The sequence below is a fragment of the Opisthocomus hoazin genome, chromosome 5, assembly GCF_030867145.1.
Source record: "Opisthocomus hoazin isolate bOpiHoa1 chromosome 5, bOpiHoa1.hap1, whole genome shotgun sequence".
NCBI classification, from domain to species: domain Eukaryota; kingdom Metazoa; phylum Chordata; class Aves; order Opisthocomiformes; family Opisthocomidae; genus Opisthocomus; species Opisthocomus hoazin.
Window position 1 is genome coordinate 81,099,175 of NC_134418.1, and position 17,899 is coordinate 81,117,073.

Sequence of the window (17,899 nt, forward strand, 5' to 3'; positions counted from 1 at the left end):
TTTCTGCAGTGCCGCGCGGCTTTACCACCAACGGCTTGCCAAGGGCTTGCCTTCTTGCCACCCCCGGTTTGTTTTAGAAGAGATTTAATTGCATGGCCAATGAAGTCCTGATATCGGAGACTCACAGAATCACAGACTGGTCGGGGTTGGAAGGGACCTCTGTGGGTCACCCAGTCCAGCCCTCCTGCCGAAGCAGGGTCACCCAGAGCAGGCTGCACAGGACCTTGTCCAGGTGGGTCTTGAATATCTTCAGAGAAGGAGACTCCACAACCTCCATGGGCAGCCTGTGCCAGGGCTCCGTCACCCTCAGAGGGAAGAAGTTCTTCCTCCTGTTCAGACGGAACTTCCTCTGCTTCAGTTTGTGCCCGTTGCCCCTTGTCCTGTCACTGGGCACCACTGGAAAGAGTCTGGCCCTGTCCTCCTGACACCCACCCTTCAGATATTTATAAACGTTTATTAGGTCCCCTCTCAGCCTTCTCTTCTCCAGGCTGAACAAGCCCAGCTCCCCCAGCCTTTCCTCGTAGGAGAGATGCTCCAGTCCCCTCATCATCCTCGCAGCCCTCCGCTGGGCTCTCTCCAGTAGCTCCTCATCTTTCTTGAACTGGGGAGCCCAGAACTGGACACAGCACTGCAGATGGGGCCTCACCAGGGCAGTGTAGAGGGGAAGGAGAACCTCCCTCGACCTGCTGGCCACACTCTTCTTGATGCACCCCAGGATGCCATTGGCCTTCTTGGCAGCCAGGGCACACTGCTGGCTCATGGTCAACCTGTCATCCACCAGGACACCCAGGTCCCTCTCCACAGAGCTGCTCTCCAGCAGGTCCGCCCCAAGCCTGTACTGCTGCGTGGGGTTGCTCCTCCCCAGGTGCAGGACCCTGCGCTTGCCCTTGTTGAACCTCATCAGGTTCCTCTGCGCCCAGCTCTCCAGCCTGTCCAGGCCTCGCTGGATGGCAGCACAGCATAGAATGAAAAAGGGGGAGGGAGGGGGGCGGTGGCGGCGGGGGGGGGCGGCGGCGGCACCTGCCGCCGCCGCCCCCCCCCGCCGCCGCCGCCCCCGCCCCCGCCCCCCTCCCTCCCCTGAGAGACGGGGCGGGGCGGGGGAAGTGCCGAGCCGAGCCGGGAACGAGGCTCCTCCCTCCCCTGAGGGGCGGGGCGGGGCGGTGCCGCGCGGGCCGCCGCCCCGGGAAGCGCCGAGCCGCGCCGGGCAGGAGGATGGCGGACCGGGCGCTGCCGTCCACCTTCGCCCTCCTCGTCGTGGCGCAGCTCGTCTGGGCGCCCGACCCGGTGAGCCTGGGCGACGTGAGGGGAAAAAGGCGCGGATCGGGGTTGGGGCGGGAGGGGAGCTGGCTGTTCCCCACGCAGGAGGCCGAGCGGGCCTTTAAACCCACGCGGCTGATTCTGAGGTAGCGCCTGGCCGCCCTCACCCACTGAGTGACTTTAAATGGCTCCTCCGGCCTCGCCTCGGCAAACACCGAGTTTCCCGGGTGTGTTTTACGAGCCCTTTGGCCGCTCTGGCGTGGAGCCGGGGGGGGGGGGGGGGGGGGGGGTGTCTGTGCGGCGTTACCTGTCCCAGGCTGGCTGCCATCTCCCGGGCTGCGTCCCTCTCTCTCCCGGCCTGGGGGGGGGGGGGGGGGTTGTATTCCTGAAGCCCCCAAGCAGAATTTCCCTACCCGTTTTTAAATGTTTTGGGAGCGCCCTGTCTTCCTTTGTGTTTGCTCCGAAACTTCTCCTAGCAAATGGCATTGGCTTCGGGAAAGCAGGTGTGGGGTTTGGGAGGGAGGGACCCCCGGGTGACCCACGCTCCCTCAGCGTCCTCGCTGCACAGAATCAAGCCGTTTTCTGCACTCCCGATCCCATCCTCTCCGCCAAGAGCAGCTTCCCCGTGCTATAAACCGGCCCCAGCTTAAAATGCTTTCAGAATTTTAGCCCCAAGCTTCCTGAGGTGTGGGGTGGGGGAGAACGGGCCAGCTGTTGGCAAAGTCTGCCATGAGAGCTTCGTTTGGCGTTTGGAGAACGTCCCCTGGGTGCCCGGGTCTGCAGGTTGTGCCACTGCGGGGCTCAGATAGTTTGTTTTCGGCTGAGATGCTGGGTTGCACCACGTGCCGAGGAACGAACGACGCTTGTTGTCTTCCTGCGCAGAGCCGGTTGGGTTCTTTTCCTTAACGAAGAACTGGGAAGCTGAACGCCGTGAATTACATCTCGGCGGCGCAGACTGTCAGTCCCGTTAGCTCGCGGTTAGGTCCCCTCAACCATGCAGAATTTTGTCTCCGAACTGCAGTTTAAGTTGGCTTGGTCCCCGTCCCTTCAGTGCTCTCCACTTCCACGCTCAGAAAGGCGAACAGCACTGGGACTGCCGCAGCACGATGGAGTGCTGCGTTGTCGTCGTCCCATGAGGGAAGAGGAGCAGAGAGAAGAATGTGTTAGACCACAGAGTGCGTAGACCGAAAGATGCTGAATATAACAGATTACTTGATCTGGAAGAGATCGAGTGCCATGTCCTTGAATTATGGAATCGTATTTCGTAGCTTAGAGAGGTCATTCTGTATTTATTTTTAAATATGAAAAGCACTGAATATTAAGTCAGGATGCCAGAGATGGCCCACCTCAAAAATATTTTTGAGAGTAATAAAGAAAATGCTGGCATTCTCTAGGCTGGACAAGCTACATTCAGCCTATTTCATATTCATAAAATCAAGCTAGGTTTTAAAATATTTACTCAGCAGTCACTAAACTGTGCATTCCTTTTCTTTACTGCAGTGAATAAGAACTACTACGACTTGATTTTTTTTTTTTTTCCAGGTAGCAATTCATCTTGACAGTTTGCTAGCTGTTTGATTCCTATTCTGCTCTACTTTTTTTTCATACAGTTGGTCATAATGTAAATCTGTGCTGCTTTAATTTTTTCTTATTATTTCCATCTTTCCCCATACTGTGTTCTTTCTCCTCCACTGTGTTCTCTTTCTTTTAGTGTTTTGATCCTGTGCTGCCACGCATCCATTTTTCTGTCATTACATACATGCAAATTCGAAAGTCAGCGGTATGTCAGATAATCAAAATATGCAGCCTACCAGTAACAGGCGATTTAAAAAAAAATAAAAAGTAATAAGAGCATTTAATCACCATTCAAGAATAACCTAAGGCGTTCAGTGCATGTTTGAAAAGTAAATTTGTAGTGATGGCCTCCTGTTTGGAGCCAGCTTTTGCTGGCTCTTTCTAGGGGACCACCTCTGGCTTCTCATGTTGGAAACTCAAGGTGATCCTCTCGCGCTGGAAGGCTGCTCGTGCTTCTCTGGTACAGCATTTATTTTTCCTCTTTGAGTGTCAAGCCTCTGCAGAGGGGAGGATCTTGCTGACCACAGCAAAACTTCTTACCTGCTCATTTCAGTCTGGTGGCAGAAAATGCCTGGTGGTTTTTCTGTTTCTGTAAGAAAATTTGTTAGGTGTCTTTTCATCTTGTTTACATTGTCAGAAAAGTTTGCAGCTAGTCTTTAGCTGATTGCAAAAGGTAACAATTTTTTTTGTTCCTCATTGGGAAAAAAAGGCAAAACACTTGTAGTTTGTTGGTTGTCTTGACATCTTATTGAATTACTGCGTATGTGTCACCATGTAATAGTTTACCTAAAGGAACTGTTCATAATCTTGGCTTTCTTCAGATATCTCAATCAATGCTAGCAGTTTTGGAAGATGTGTAGGTTGTTTTGGGGATGGTTGGTTTCTTTAGCTTGCTTTATACATAGACAGGTAAGAAGTGTAAATTTTCTGATGTATAAGGAGGGAACATTCTCTTTGCATCCTCCCTTAGCTCTTGCTTTAACTGTTGCTTTCCCCACTTCTTTTGTGGCTTAGGTTGCAAAGGGCTGGGAAGATAAAAATAGCTTCAAATACAAGATTAAAATCTCAGGAGAGAGCGTCAGGAGTCACATAACATTTAGCACCTGGAACATCACTTAAAACCCTCTGAAATCAGTTTGCGTGGTCGCCACAGTGTCCTCTGTGCACGCATGGGCTGTACTGACAGGTCAACTGAACTTCCATCCATTTCGGATGATTTTTTGTTACAGGCTTTATCTGTCAAGAAGCATCTTTTGACAGCAGATATTTCCCAAAGGTCTGAATCTGTACCTCCATTGCAGTAGGATGTATATGTAGTATCACTTTTTATGTTTGATTTTAGTACTGCAGGGTGGGAAATTTCACAAGACAATTGCATTAATGCTGTTAAGTATTTGCTTGGCTTTGCACGAAGCATCTGACTTTTGTTGCCTAATTAGTCAGCTGATATCCTCCCCTACGCTCCTTGTTTTGAAACTGCCTGGTTTTGAGAATGAAACGGCCTCTTGTGTCTGACCTTTTGTTCCAGCTGTGCAAAGGCTGTAACTGCACTGCAGTGGAATCTAGGAAACACAAGCTGCTGGTCCTACACCTTCGTCTCGGCTGTAGGATAACCAAAATTCATCTCATGCTTTCTCCCAGCTACTGTAGACAATACAAAAAGAAACCACAGGATAACACACAGAAACCGATCCCACTTTAAAAGTCCTGTTTCCAGTTGTAACGAATTATGCCAGTGCTTGAAGTCCGTGGCGTTGTGTAAGACATTGTGTTTTCTAGATCAGTGCGTTAAAAACAGATAATGTGATTAGCCCGAAGAGAACACGGACGTTAGCTAGGCTGTTTGTCCCAGATGCGCAGCTGCGAGAGATCCTGTGTCGGTTTTTACTGGAGCCAGAATGCATTATAAGGACACACTATTAAAGTAATCTAATTAGTACAGCCAAACAAATATTGACGATCAAGGGCAGGGAGGGGGGGAGGTGGTGGAAGGATCCCAGCATACTTCTGTTTCTGTGCTGTCTCCCAAACACTCGTGCTTTGGGAGCCTTTGTGTGGACTCCCAGGGCAGCGTGTGTGCCTTCCCTTCTTCCTGGTGGGACGTGCTGTGCCCTTTCTGAGGGGCTGACTGGTCTGCGCAGATAGCCCCGGGACCAGACCCGCTCTGCTCTCCGCTGGCTCGCAGCACAAGTGCAGCTAGTAGGCGTTCGCTTGTCTTTCACTGCGTAAACACGCAGTTACAGTTCTGGCATGTGTATGCAGATGTTTATGTATGTATATGCATGCTTTATGTAATTGGTGGAAACACACCCTTGCATTCACTTTGGGTACGCCTAAATATAGTTCTCAGACTTTCATCTGTAACTAGCCATGCTTACAGGAATGAAGGTAATTAGTTTTTACCTATATTCCTGAAATGCACCCCTCATAATATTTAGCACCAATTTAGCAGCACTTTTCCATGCCAAAGGAAAAGTCATGCTGTATAGCTCATTCTTCCAGCCGCAAATGAAGCGTAAGACTAAGCATAATTATGAATGATGCTATGAAATGAGATTATGAATTGAATGAACGGAATAAACCGGTCCATACTGAGATTTAAGGTTTGTGAATTTCTCTGAAGAATATGCTTTTGAACTGCTCTTTATTGAATCACACTGAGTAAAAATGGATTTGTATATCTATGATAAACTTGTGCTTGCCTTGGGCTGCATTAGGCAAGTTGTCTGAAGGTCTGTCAGACAGCACGGGGAAGTTGCTGTTTGTCTCCTACCCCTTGTATTCTCCTCTGCTCACTTTCTAAAGTCCCAAGACTTTCCCTTCTTTTATTATCAAATCATCATGGGTGGAGTTAGCTGACCAGTCCTAAACATCTAATTCAAAACTAAATCTGCTAGAGTAATAAAGTGCTTTACCAAAGGAGCTAAACAGTAACGTTTCACTGTCTTTACAGTATGGAGAAGAGTGCAGGAGTAAAACATACCCTCCTTCAGGACCAACGTAAGTAATCTGATTCAACTTGTCTAACGAATTACAGAGAAGTGGTGATTTTTGAGTCTGAACAGGTTTTGTAACTTGTTCATGTTGTTGCAGATCTAGAAAATGCTAGTTACAGGTGGGAAGCACCTATCTTGTCAAATGTTTCTTCCAAAGCTTTCTTTAAATTTGAATTGTGGTCCTTATCTTTCAGGTTCAAAGGGAACGTACCCACATATGTCATAAATCTTGATTTACCTCCCAGCAAAAGATGGGATAAATTGGTGCATGACAAGAAGACGGAGGTATGAAATGCAGAGCTTGCTTTGAAGCCTAACAGATATAAAACTAGCACATTTGGAGGGGAATACCTGTGCTAAAAGTCTCTGAAAGGGACAATATTTCTAGTTCACTTTTAAAATATGATTCTAGGCTAGACTAATTGCTTGAGTAAAACTTTTTTCTGTTCAACGCTTGAGCTGGCAGCACCACGTATCGGGGCACTGATGTTTGGGATGTAGAGGAAAAAAAGAGAGCGGCATGAAGCAAACTTTCATTTATCAAACCTCTTTAGTGATGAAGTAATAGAGAATGAAGGGGAGGAGTGCACCAAAGGGACAGCCTCAGTAAACTGAAGTGAAACTGCGGCAGCTTCCCTGCTCCTCTGCGCATCCCTGCCTCTCTCGAAACACTGCCTGAGGTGATGAAATGGCGAGGGGGAAGTGAAGAACTTCCTGCCCTTTGCGGGGATGCTGGTTGCAGCGCTGGGGTTTACACGGGAGGAGGAACTGGAGCCTATTTCAGCCTACTTAGAGCAGCTGTTCTTCTGAAGGTTGCTGAAAATTTGATTCAGTAATGCTTAATTTCTCAAAAAAGGCCAGGGAGTTTTGCTATAACCCTGCTGACTTTGACCTTTCAACTCTGAAAGCCAGACAAATTCTACTTATGCCAGAATATTTATTTATTTTACAAGTCTCGCTTAAGCCAGCGGGCGTTGGAAGCTTCAGGTTGCACCATAAATTCTGACAGGTCTTATCTCTCGCGTACTTTGGAGTTAGATCACACAGAGCGGAACTCTATTTGTGGCTGTGCCTGTGTCACAAACGAAAGCATGTGCTTTTAAAACAAATTTATTAAATCTTTTTGGCTTCAGTGCTTAAGCAAAGAGCTTTTAATTAACATTTTTAAAGATACAAGAGTGCAGAGTATTAAAATGGAATCAAGGGAGCAGAAGAAGCTTTTTCCTGTAATTCGTTTTCTCTGGTGAAGGGACGTGTTGGAGCTAATCTAGAAAGTTACTTGAATGAAGCTTGAAGAGTGACCCTTGGATGGGGAGCTGCAGATGTTTTTCTCACCAAGAACACCACATTTAACACTTTCTTTAAATATGTGTTTTTTCAACAAAATGGTTTTTTGACAAGTACATGAAGGAGTTCTGTTAGTGTTCTGGCAATTCGCATGATCAGTTCTTGATCTTCTGTTCAGTAAAAGCCCTTGTTCTTTTTAGCTGAAGACTGTGGTCCAGAATATTAAAGATATAGCAAATACCTTCTTCCCCAGCGGCAAAGTTGTTGACATAGTGGACAACAAAATAGTAAGTGTTTTCAGCTTAATTATATTATTACTGTATGCTCTGACTACCAGAATTAGAATGCTGTTAATTTTGGCAATTAAGAACTTTACTAGTGATAATTCTCCCACTTCCAGAACAAAAATGCTGTTTTGAAGAGTTAGTCTGAAGTTTTGCCTGTTTGCCTACTCTGAATTACTCTGAAACCGTCAAATCTAAAACGCACGTGTCTCTTCTGCCTCTAATTTTTTCTAAGATCTTTTCATGTTTGGATTTGTCGTGCTAGCCATGTATGCTCCTGACTTAGTCACTGTAGCAAGACACTTCACTGAAATTCTCATTGCCCTGTTCAACTCCTTTAAAATAGTAGAATAAAATCAGGTTTTGAAAACTGTGATGAATGTCTGATTGCAGGGGCAACTTTGACCAGGCCTCATCTTAAAAAAATGATTTGGTTCTGATTAAAATAGGCTTTGGCGTAGAATCAGGATGGGGGAAGACAGTGCAGTGCTAGAGACAGCGTGAGGTCAAATCTGTCCCCTGTCTTTGTTTACAGCAGCCTTACATCGTGCTGGCCACAATTCATTCGTATCCCTGTGTGCCTGAGTGGGGCTGACGTGAGGGTAGCGGGTACAGGTAGTCTACCAGTAGGCGAAAGTTAGGGATTCCCTTAAAGACTGACGTCGGGCTCAGTTCCAGCTGAGCTCTTGATGTGTAAGAGTCCTACTTCGCTCTGTCTGTTGCCACTGATTTAATTATGAAGATACTGTGCCAATCTCCATTGCTCATGTGTCAATATTTTGATAAGTAATAGTTTTTACTTTCCCCGAGTATGTATTTGTCTTCCAAGCACTGTACAAACACCCTCAAGTTCTCCAGGCTGCAGAGGAATGAAATACTCAATGTCATAGTTGTGAGCAGGATGTAGGAGGTTTGTTTTAAGTAACAGAAGAGCGTTAATTTACACAAACGACGTACAAAACTTCTCCTTTCAGGCTCATCTGACCGCCACGCTGCCTTATCCTTTCAATGAAGAGCTCCGAGGGATTGCAAATTCATCTGGGATTCCTTTGGGTAATAGTTTCCAACACTTTGTTAACATAATGGAAAACTAGGAACCCAGACTTGCTTAAAATTAGTATGTGTACCAGTCTGCAGTGTAGTTCTAGTCATCTGTGACTCTAACAAATAAATTACTAATTAAGTACATAAAGCAATAAGCTGCATCTCGCATTAAATGAAAACAGTATTTTAGAGGAGAATGGCAATAAATCAGTACAAGCCTTTGACCAGGCTGGGACTTCTCTGTAGAGCTGTAGCTTCTCGCTCCTGAGTTTCGGGACCTGGAGAGAGTCTCGGCTCCCGTGCACCAGAACTTGGGGGAATCTTTGATTCTCACTGCTTTCCCATGAAGCCATGTGTCTGCTGTTGACACCCGGAGAAGGCAAAGCTCAGTTTCACGCTGTGCTTCCTTTCCCTTGTGATCCTTGCTATAGCCTCCTGCCTTCCTTCCGCACCTCCCGCAAAAGAATGCGGTTCCAGGGGAGAAGTAGGCACTGAATTCTTCCAGAATTGAGACAGACACGGTCCATAGACATGCTCCCGCTGCTTCCCTCGTACAGGAGCGGTACACCTGGTGCTAGCCAGCAGCTCTTACATGAGAGTAGTGGTATATATAGCAGCTTTCTTCTTGAAAGTCAATTTTATAGCTTGTTTTGAAGTTTCCAGAGGAGGAAGTAGCAATGACTGTCAGCTTTCTGTGTGGTAAGGCAGAAGGCCAGCAGATTCTGATCCTTCTGTTTGCCTTTCAGGAAGCTCTTGGTTTTGCTGAACCAGGCATTTCAAAGATCAGACGAGATTTAAACAGAAATTATTAAGAGAAATATTATAGAATCGTGAACTTTGCAGTTTGTTTTTTTCTAACCATTTTTTTCTCTTCACGACTTAAGTTTCAAACTATTGAACTTTGTTTCTTTTTGTTCTAGGGGAAATTGTTATTTTTAACATCTTCTATGAAATTTTTACTGTATGTACATCAATAGTGGCAGAAGATAAAACAGGTAAGGCAACCCAGAATAGTGTTAACAGCTTTCTCTTGCATAGGAGAGGGTCCACCTCAGTTGTAGGAACATAGTCCATCTCAGCTGCCATCGAGAAGGTCTAGTAAAGAGACTAAAAGCAATGATAATAAAAACGTATTCCTTGAGAAGGCAATAAGAGGTCACAGGTGTCTTAGGTTAAAAGAAAGGAAAAAATACTTTCAAAGGTGGTTTGGTTTTGTTGAGGGGAGGTTGTGTGGGTTGTGGTTTTTTTTTCAATAGGTGGCATTTGTTTTTCGAGGGGAAAGAAACACCAGGCAGACACCTGACACTTCCTCAGTGCCATGGGGGATTCTAGCACAATCCACTTTGCGTCTAGTTTCTAGCTGTCGATCGCATGCGTACGGTGCTAGAGAACAGGGACAGTCTGTTTGAAGACAAGAGGCTCTTCTTTTCCCTTACTCAGTCCTGCAGCCCTTGTCTGCACCTGTTCCAGCTTAGGAAATTTCTGAAGGATTCCCAGAGGGCTTACAAACCCCTCGCTTTTAGAGGAAGCACGAGCTATTCCCATTGCATTAAGATGAGGTGGAAAGCATCTGAGGCTGGGATGGACAGCAGTTTACAAGATTACTTGATTTCAATTATGGCAAAATACTTCTCTGATCCAAAAAACCCCCACCTTTTTTCTGTGCTTACGAAAAGGGCAGCTAGGCAATGGTATTTTCCCTGCTTACTTTCCCAGGTATTTTTCTTGCTTACTCATTTCCTGGTTTTCTACGCTGAAATTTATGTCTCCTTCTTTAGAAAACTCTAATTTATTTATTTATTTATGTATTATTACATAGGGAAGCTGTACCATGCCAGAAACTTGGATTTTGGACTCTTTCTTGGGTAAGGACCTAAATTTGTGCCTTTAAAAAAAAAACAAAGAAAAAGCTAGCTGAACTTGAAATTTCTACATGCATTCTTTGAGTCTAAATGATGAATTCGATGTTGTTAAGATTGTGACAAGGAATTCTGCCTTGCATGTGGTGAAAAAGGGCTAAAACGAATGAAAGAATTGTTCTGCTGGTCTTATGCTAAACTACTCCGACCTTGGCGGGAGTGACTTCGTAAAACAGTTGTGCTCAGCGTCGCGTTGTGTTCTCTCAGCTCCAGTTAAAACTCTTTCGAACCACAGAGCAGTCCGTGTAACCTTACCTGTGCAGCGCGGTATATCTTGTTCTTTATCTGATGGGACAGAAGCATCAATTTTAGTGCATGCAGTGAAATGTGGATTGGGTTGGGGCTTGGTTTTGTCTTTTTTTCCCCCAAATTACACCCCTAGTTACTGTACTGTGCGCTACTGGCACTTCCCATCGTTCATCATTTCTGCTCGGAAGCTGGTGATTTGTATTCCCCTGGTCTAACGTTACCATTCGTTTGGATACAAACTCTGTAGTTTGTTGCCCAGCACCAGGTTCGCCGTTCGTTCTCGTGTCACACCTCGTGACCAGGTAGTTCAGTGTTTGCTTTTGTAATCCCAGTGTGTTTTATAACGTCACTCATCCAGATGACCTCAATACCCAGCTGGAATTTAAATGTCTACCCTGATTAAAATTCTTATCTGCCTATCAAAAACTCAAACGCTGTCAACTGTGACTCCGCCTGTCCCTTGATTTGGCTTATGTTGAACTTCTCCGGTCTGTCAGAAATACTGGGAACACGCTCTCTGAAAACGAAGGCAACTTTCAAAGCTGTTCCCAGAACCTGGACTGTTTCCAGAGATTTCAGTGGTAGGCTGAGCCTTCTCTAGAACCCTCTTGCCTACAAACTATTCTGGCTTCTCTCACAAACTGGAACTGGGACTTTCCGTCGTGTAGAGCAAACCCAGCAGTGCAGGGTTTGTTTTCTCTCTTTGAAAAGTGAGAATTTGAGGGAGCCAGCTCGTTCTGCTGCAGCACAAGCTGCCCGCGCTCTCAGGACACTGCAGGCTTGGTGCCGTGGGCAGCGCCCGGGGCGGCCTCCCTTTGCCAGCAGGAGTAGAGCAGGGTGGTGTGTGTTCAGAGATGGTGCCGCACAGTACTGAGCAGCGTGCACATGCTTGGTTCGAACAAAACGTGGCTCTTTTCACTGCCTGTGTGTGTAGACTTCCTGGTTGTCCCTTGCTGGTGCTGCTCGGGTGGCTGCTGAGCTGTGGTGTCGGCTGACATGAGTGAGATCCGAGGACGGGCATCACACAGGAAATCTGCCTGCTGCGAGGGGAGGTTTTAAAAGCTGCTGAGGGAGGGACGTTTCAAATGCTGTACCGTCTTCTGCAGGTGGGATGTTAAAAATAATTCCTGGACTTTAACTCGGGAACTGAAGCCTTTAGTGGTAAGCTTGGACTTCCAGAGAAACAACAAAACAGTATTCAAGTCTACGAATTTTGCAGGATACATAGGCATGGTGTCTGGAGTCAAACCAGTAAGTATGGGGAGAGGGGGGCTTGTCAATTTGTTAATAATGCTTCAGGCTTTCCTTTAAGGTGTAAATTTTCCTGCTGTCATCCTCTGCCTTGGGATTTTTTTTTTAATAACTGATCTCTTAATTGTTCTGGTACGCAGTACAGCTGTTTGAAGAAAGGCAAAAGAAACCTGTGTTGCACTCTTCCTTGTAAAAGGAGATTGCCTAAATGAAATATTTATGTTTGGACAATTCTTAAAAACAGTGTTGAATGCTGAATACGAACAGGAGTGAATACAAAATGCTCCGAGTTTCTTGCTATCCAGTAGACACTGGTGTGATTCCAGAGGCGAAACAGCGTACTTGTGCTATTTAATTCTTTCTCCAGTCCTTCCTGGAAAAGGAGTCCTACACTGCAGAACTTTTTTATGTCTTTTTTAATAGGCACCTGAAATCTGGCTTTTATTTACATCTGAAAAACTGACAGGACAGAACTTTATCAGGGTCTGTGGCTTACGACAGCTCCTCCTTTTCTACATGCTCTGCCTTTATCCTCTATTATAGGAGGCCCTTTTCATGGTAGAGCATTTCTGGCAGAGATCCCTGCATTGTGCCCATTTACTTTTGTCTTCTGGTCAAATGAATTGGGAAGAGTCCATTCTGAACACGATCCAGTGTAGCTGAATTCCACTTCTCCGAAAGAAACGCTAGTTGGAGAAGACTGGGATTTGAGTTTGAATTGCATGTTGCAAGTGGCACAGATGGAATGGTGTACAGCTGCGTGCCCATGTGAACAGGAGTAACATAGCTGGGACGTAAAAATCTGCCTTCAAACTGGAATAGTATGCAGAGGTCTGAGCAGAAGGTTACGTACAGCGGGGGAGGGAAAGCTGGTAATGCAGTGGTGCAGCAAGGACCGAGAGAAAAACGGTCCCGGGCTTGACTTGCTTAGTGTAAAAGCATGCTTTGCTGGATTGCTGTACCAGGTCAGAAAACTATGGGTTATCGTTTCTGCTTAACACAAGCAGGGATACATGAGGTTATTCTCTGCGTGGGCTTGATCCTGCAGCCCGCTACTCCAAGGGGAAGAGTCTAACGACCAAGAAGCTCAGTTGGCATGGGAACTGCAGTGGTGGCTCTTGTTTATTACTGGTATTAATGGGCTGGCGATAAATGAAGGTTGACTTCTTTAATGCTTTTCAGGACTTGTTCACGCTGACAATGAATGAGCGTTTCAGTCTTGATGGTGGTTATATTGGTGAGTAATGCTCGTTTCTTTCAGTACTTCTGTGCAAGTTTTCCAGGCTGTGGGCATACCAGTTACCTTAATAACCAGGCACACAAATGGTGGAAACATTACAGATGAGTCAGATAAAACACAGTTCATTTTAAAGGCTGTAAAAGGTAGAATAGCATGAATGAAGCTTCTGAAAACAAATTGTTGTAACCAGTGATGTTTTGCAGGAATCTTCGAATGGTTTCTTGGTAGAAGAGATGGTATGTGGATGGGCTTTCTTACGAGAACGGTGTTGGAGAATGCTACAAGGTATTTTCCCCCCCCAAATATTCTGCTGCTGTAACCTGCTGTGCTTCCGACTGGCGTGAATACTGTAGATGTGTGCTTAGTGTCTAATGGTGCAGATACCTCCCTAGAAGCCTTAACATTAAATAGTTCTGATTTTGCTGGTACTCTGGTCAGGGGGAGGCGTCACACACAATCTCCTTAAACTCCTCAAATTGCTTTCTCAGATTTTTTTTTTCCTAATGGACTTACTGGTGTCTGAATGCGTAACATCATTCTGCATCAAAACACATCCAACAGGTAGTAGCGTATTACAGGAAGTAAACAGAAACAAAGCTCTCAGGCAGTAAATGAATTAGGTGGAATGTAACACTATTACAGCATGTCATCGTTTTATTCGGGTTTTAAATGTAGAAAAAGTGCAGAGAGCACCTCTCAAGAACCGTACTTTAAGTACACGGTGTGTGAAGGAGCTTTGCTGACATGTGTTCCTTCCTTGTGATGATACAGTCTCCTCGTACGTGTGTGGAAGGGGAAGGAAAGGTGTAACTGCCCAAGCTTTTCCTGGGTCTGGGAAACTCATTCTTCAGGACTTGAACCATTTCTGGTGTTTAGTAGTCCAACGCTGCTTTGTTATCCGCAGTTACCAGGATGCAAAAGACAAACTGGCAAACACAAGACTGCTGGCTCCAGCTTACTTTATACTGGGTGGAAAAAATTCTGGCGAAGGGTGTGTGATAACTCGTTCCAGGACAGCTTCTCTGGATATCTGGGAGTGAGTATGCTTGACCCGACACCTGACTCGGCCCTCCGGAAGAGGACAGGTTCCACCAGTAATTGTGTCCTAGGTTTCTTGTTTACTTCTGTAGTGCAAAAACTCACTTCTTAGCATCATTGAAAAATACCACAGCCAGCCTAAAAAAAAATCCGGCTGTATATGGTGTATACTATACATGCACTTCCTGTATACATAGAGAAGCGAAACACAAACATACACCTCTTTTCCAGCCTTGATATCCAGAAAGGCACATGGTACGTGTTAGAAACAAACTACGATCGCTGGAAGCCTCCGCTGATCCTGGATAATCGCAGAACACCTGCAATGAAATGCCTGAACCAGACAACGCAAGAGGTAAACATCCGCCGAATGCCTCACCCGGCTGCTCTGGAACGCCCCAGTGACGGTGCTGCTCTGGCACAGCCGGGAGCGTTCAGGGCGTTCGCAGGCACAGCTGGGACAGCTGAAGGGGCTGACAGTTTTGTGACCATTTGTCTGTGCTTCTGGGTCGTGAAGTACCAGCTGGCTCTTCACAGGAACGTTTTTTAGTTGTAGGGGTTTCCCTCAAAGGGTGGGTGTCAGGAGGATGGGGCCAAGCTCTTTTCAGTTGTGCCCAGTGACAGGACAAGGGGCAATGGGCACAAACTGAGGCACAGGAAGTTCCATCTGAACATGAGGAAGAACTTCTTCCCTCTGAGGGTGACGGAGCCCTGGCACAGGCTGCCCAGGGAGGTTGTGGAGTCTCCTTCTCTGGAGATATTCAAGACCCGCCTGGACAAGGTCCTGTGCAGCCTGCTGTAGGTGACCCTGCTTCGGCAGGGGGGTTGGACTAGATGACCCACAGAGGTCCCCTCCAACCCCTACTATTCTGTGATTCTGTGATTCTGCATATGCAGGGGGATAAACCTGGAGATACTGTGAGAGAGAATTTCAGTGTTTCCTGGGCTGCTTTATCACCAGTGAAATTCAAAGGCACGCTGTCAGGCAGCAAACAGGACACTTGGATGTCCCATGCTGTGCCGAGCTCTGGTCTGCTCGGGTTTTTGCAACCCGTGTTCTTCTGATCTCAAGTTGTGTGGGTGTCGTGTACTCTTAAAGCTTTACCTTCTTATCTAATTGAGCAGTAAAAAAATGACAGTTCTCAGCATTTACACTAACAGGTTGATGTCCATTAACGTCTATGTATTATTTTCTTTCAGAACATCTCCTTACCAACAATTTACGATGTTCTCTCCACAAAGCCTGTCCTCAATAAGGTAATGCTGCTGGTTTTGCGGACAGTTTACAGTGGGGGAGTGGGGGGCAAACCACTGACAACATCTGAGGAGGTCACCTTTGTACATTCAGGGTTTTTTTAGGTGAAAACATGCATGTAAAAACAAACAAATTCCACGTTACCTTGTAAAAGCAAAATGAAGTTGCTGGAGTAGCTGTTCTCCAAAGGCCCTACAGCTTTAAAGCCCCGAGTGGCCTGAGCCCTTTCCCCGTCGCTGGCTCTGGTTCGAGGCAGCAGTTGCACCACAGACGTCTTCAGGGCCCTTCTAACCTGAATCAGCCTGCGATACACCCCTCCGGAAGCAGCACGAAACAAGTTAGTATTCCTCATGCTTTAGGCACGCTGCAGGCACGTTCTTCTTGGAGCAGAAGATGTTGTAGTCCGAACTTGAGGTTGTAGTGTTCAGGGAAAAAGAGGAAAAAAAAGACTAAAGGGGTGAGAAGAGTTTTTGACTGACAAAGTTTAGTTACTGTATGCAGTGGAGGCAGCATTCTTGGCTGAGGACGCAAGCTGTTCACACTTGGCATGTTGTTGACTAAATAAGATTTTCATTTTAGTTGATCGGTTCAGCTACCATCAGAGACGGTTTTTCACTAATTGCTGTAGTGAGCAATGCTTTCTTTTTTCCCCTCTCCCCTCCCTTTTTCCTCCTTCTTCCTCCCACCTGCCGGTTAGCTGACTGTGTGCACAACGCTGATGGAGGTGAACAGTGGTCATACAGAGACTTACCTGCGGGAATGCCCAAATCCCTGTAGTCCGTGGTAGTCCTGAACCTTCCCTGTGTTGGAAGCTGCTTGTCTGAATTGGAGGTCCTCCAAGAAAAAATACTTCTGGAAAAAGATTCCTCAGCCTAACTCCTTGCTTCAGAAATCTAACAGCTACGTAGAAATGTCAGTGCGCTTCTGACAGTGGAGGACCCTGGCTCACACTGGACTCTCCTGCTTTCTGATCAGCGGTTCTGCTGACGAGAAATGTGTACTGAGGTGTGTCTGGTTTGATTTCAGCCATTTCTGCCGGAGGAGTTCAGCAGTTAGCTCTAGATCTCGACAGCACTCTTCGTTTGGTTTGTTGTTGGTTTGTGGGCTTGTTATTTTTACTTGTTGGGTTGGGTTAGGGGTTTTTTTTTTAGATTAAAATACTTCTAAAGGAGTTGAAATGGCACCTACCAAGCGTGAAAAAGAATTGGTTATAGAAGGCCATCTGGAACAGTACAGTTCTGTTATGCTTCCTGAGCACTGAAGCTGAATTGCTAGTGTTCTGGTCCAGCATGAGGATATGTCCAAGTTGCCGTGTTGTAAAAGAGCCTACCAAGTGTCACGTCTAGTCGCAGAACCGAGGTCTTGGGGGAATATCTAAAATGAGATCTGAGCCAAAAAATGTCTTTTCACTGATTTATAGATCTTTTGCTGAAGCTCGCTCTTGGCCTGTTAACAAATTTTTTTTTTAATACAGATTTTACTGTTGTCTCAAAAAAATAAATACTAATACAATAAATATTCTTAAGAACTACTGTTGTCGAAAGTATACATGCACTGAATTCCTACCTCAGTGGAAGTCACCATGCATGTTATGTGTCACATGGCAGAAGGGGCATTCATTTCCATATAGACCGATTTTAACAGTGGTCTGAAAAACCGGTTTCTTTCTTAAACTGACAGTTAAAGCTCTTATTGTCACGGGAAGTAGCCAACTACTAATAGTGACTGGGTTGTCTGGGGGCATCTGGTTTGGTTGGTTTTTGGAAGATGGGGGAGGGAAGCCAAGCCAGACTACAACAGCGACCACGATTCAAATTACGAAAGTTGGGGTCCTTTAGAAACAGAAGTGCAGGCATGCTGATGCCCTAGGAAGCAGGTAACATGGTTCTGCCCGAGTCACCGCCTGCCTTGCCGGGACTGCTTTCCAGTGCCCGCTCTCGTGTTTCACAGGAGCAGAGAGAAGGCGCTGGAGGGTAAGCCCAGGGGCCGGTAGGTCTGGTGGGTCGTTGGTTAGCTGTTCTGAACCACCTTAGGGAAGAGGTGCGAGTCCCACTGAGCCGTGAGTTTGAAGTTGCCGCTGGTGTAAGGGAAGTGTTTGCCGTCTCTGGTGTCTGCAGAGACAGTGCTGCAAAGGCGTTCTGACCAAACCTGCAAGTGCGTGACGTCCCGTCACAGTGGGACGCTTGATGGCCAGGACAGGCGGAACAGTGTTAGTGCAGCGCAGAAATTCGGAACAGAGAACGGCACAGTTTTCTGTTCCAACCAGTAAAGGCCACTATGAGTTGTGGGGTTTTTTTTAATAATTGCAAATGTAACACTAAGAGCTCTACAGAAGGGGAAACAAGTTATTGCCCATAAATCTGAGATGCAAAGTCAACTTTCAGCCAAGTACAACTGACTTAAGTTTTATGTAATATTGTTTCCTTTTCTAAAAATATTAATCATCCCTGGTTGGAGTCACTAGGTTACCGGCTTGCAGCAGACTCTGTTCTGAACAGAGGTTC

The 17,899-nt window shown here is 46.2% G+C and overlaps 1 protein-coding gene across 1 annotated transcript; it reads left to right on the forward strand.

The window, feature by feature from the left end:
• The first annotated feature begins 1,147 nt into the window (after positions 1 to 1,147).
• ASAH1 (N-acylsphingosine amidohydrolase 1) lies at positions 1,148 to 16,927 on the forward strand. The gene is made up of 14 exons (XM_075421886.1): positions 1,148 to 1,284; positions 5,786 to 5,832; positions 6,023 to 6,113; positions 7,316 to 7,402; positions 8,374 to 8,452; positions 9,364 to 9,438; positions 10,263 to 10,308; positions 11,718 to 11,862; positions 13,045 to 13,099; positions 13,306 to 13,387; positions 14,007 to 14,138; positions 14,372 to 14,495; positions 15,341 to 15,397; positions 16,093 to 16,927. The coding sequence occupies exons 1-14, from the start codon at positions 1,213 to 1,215 to the stop codon at positions 16,180 to 16,182; spliced, it is 1,182 nt and encodes a 393-aa protein (XP_075278001.1). The 5' UTR covers positions 1,148 to 1,212; the 3' UTR covers positions 16,183 to 16,927.
• The last annotated feature ends 972 nt before the right edge of the window (positions 16,928 to 17,899 follow it).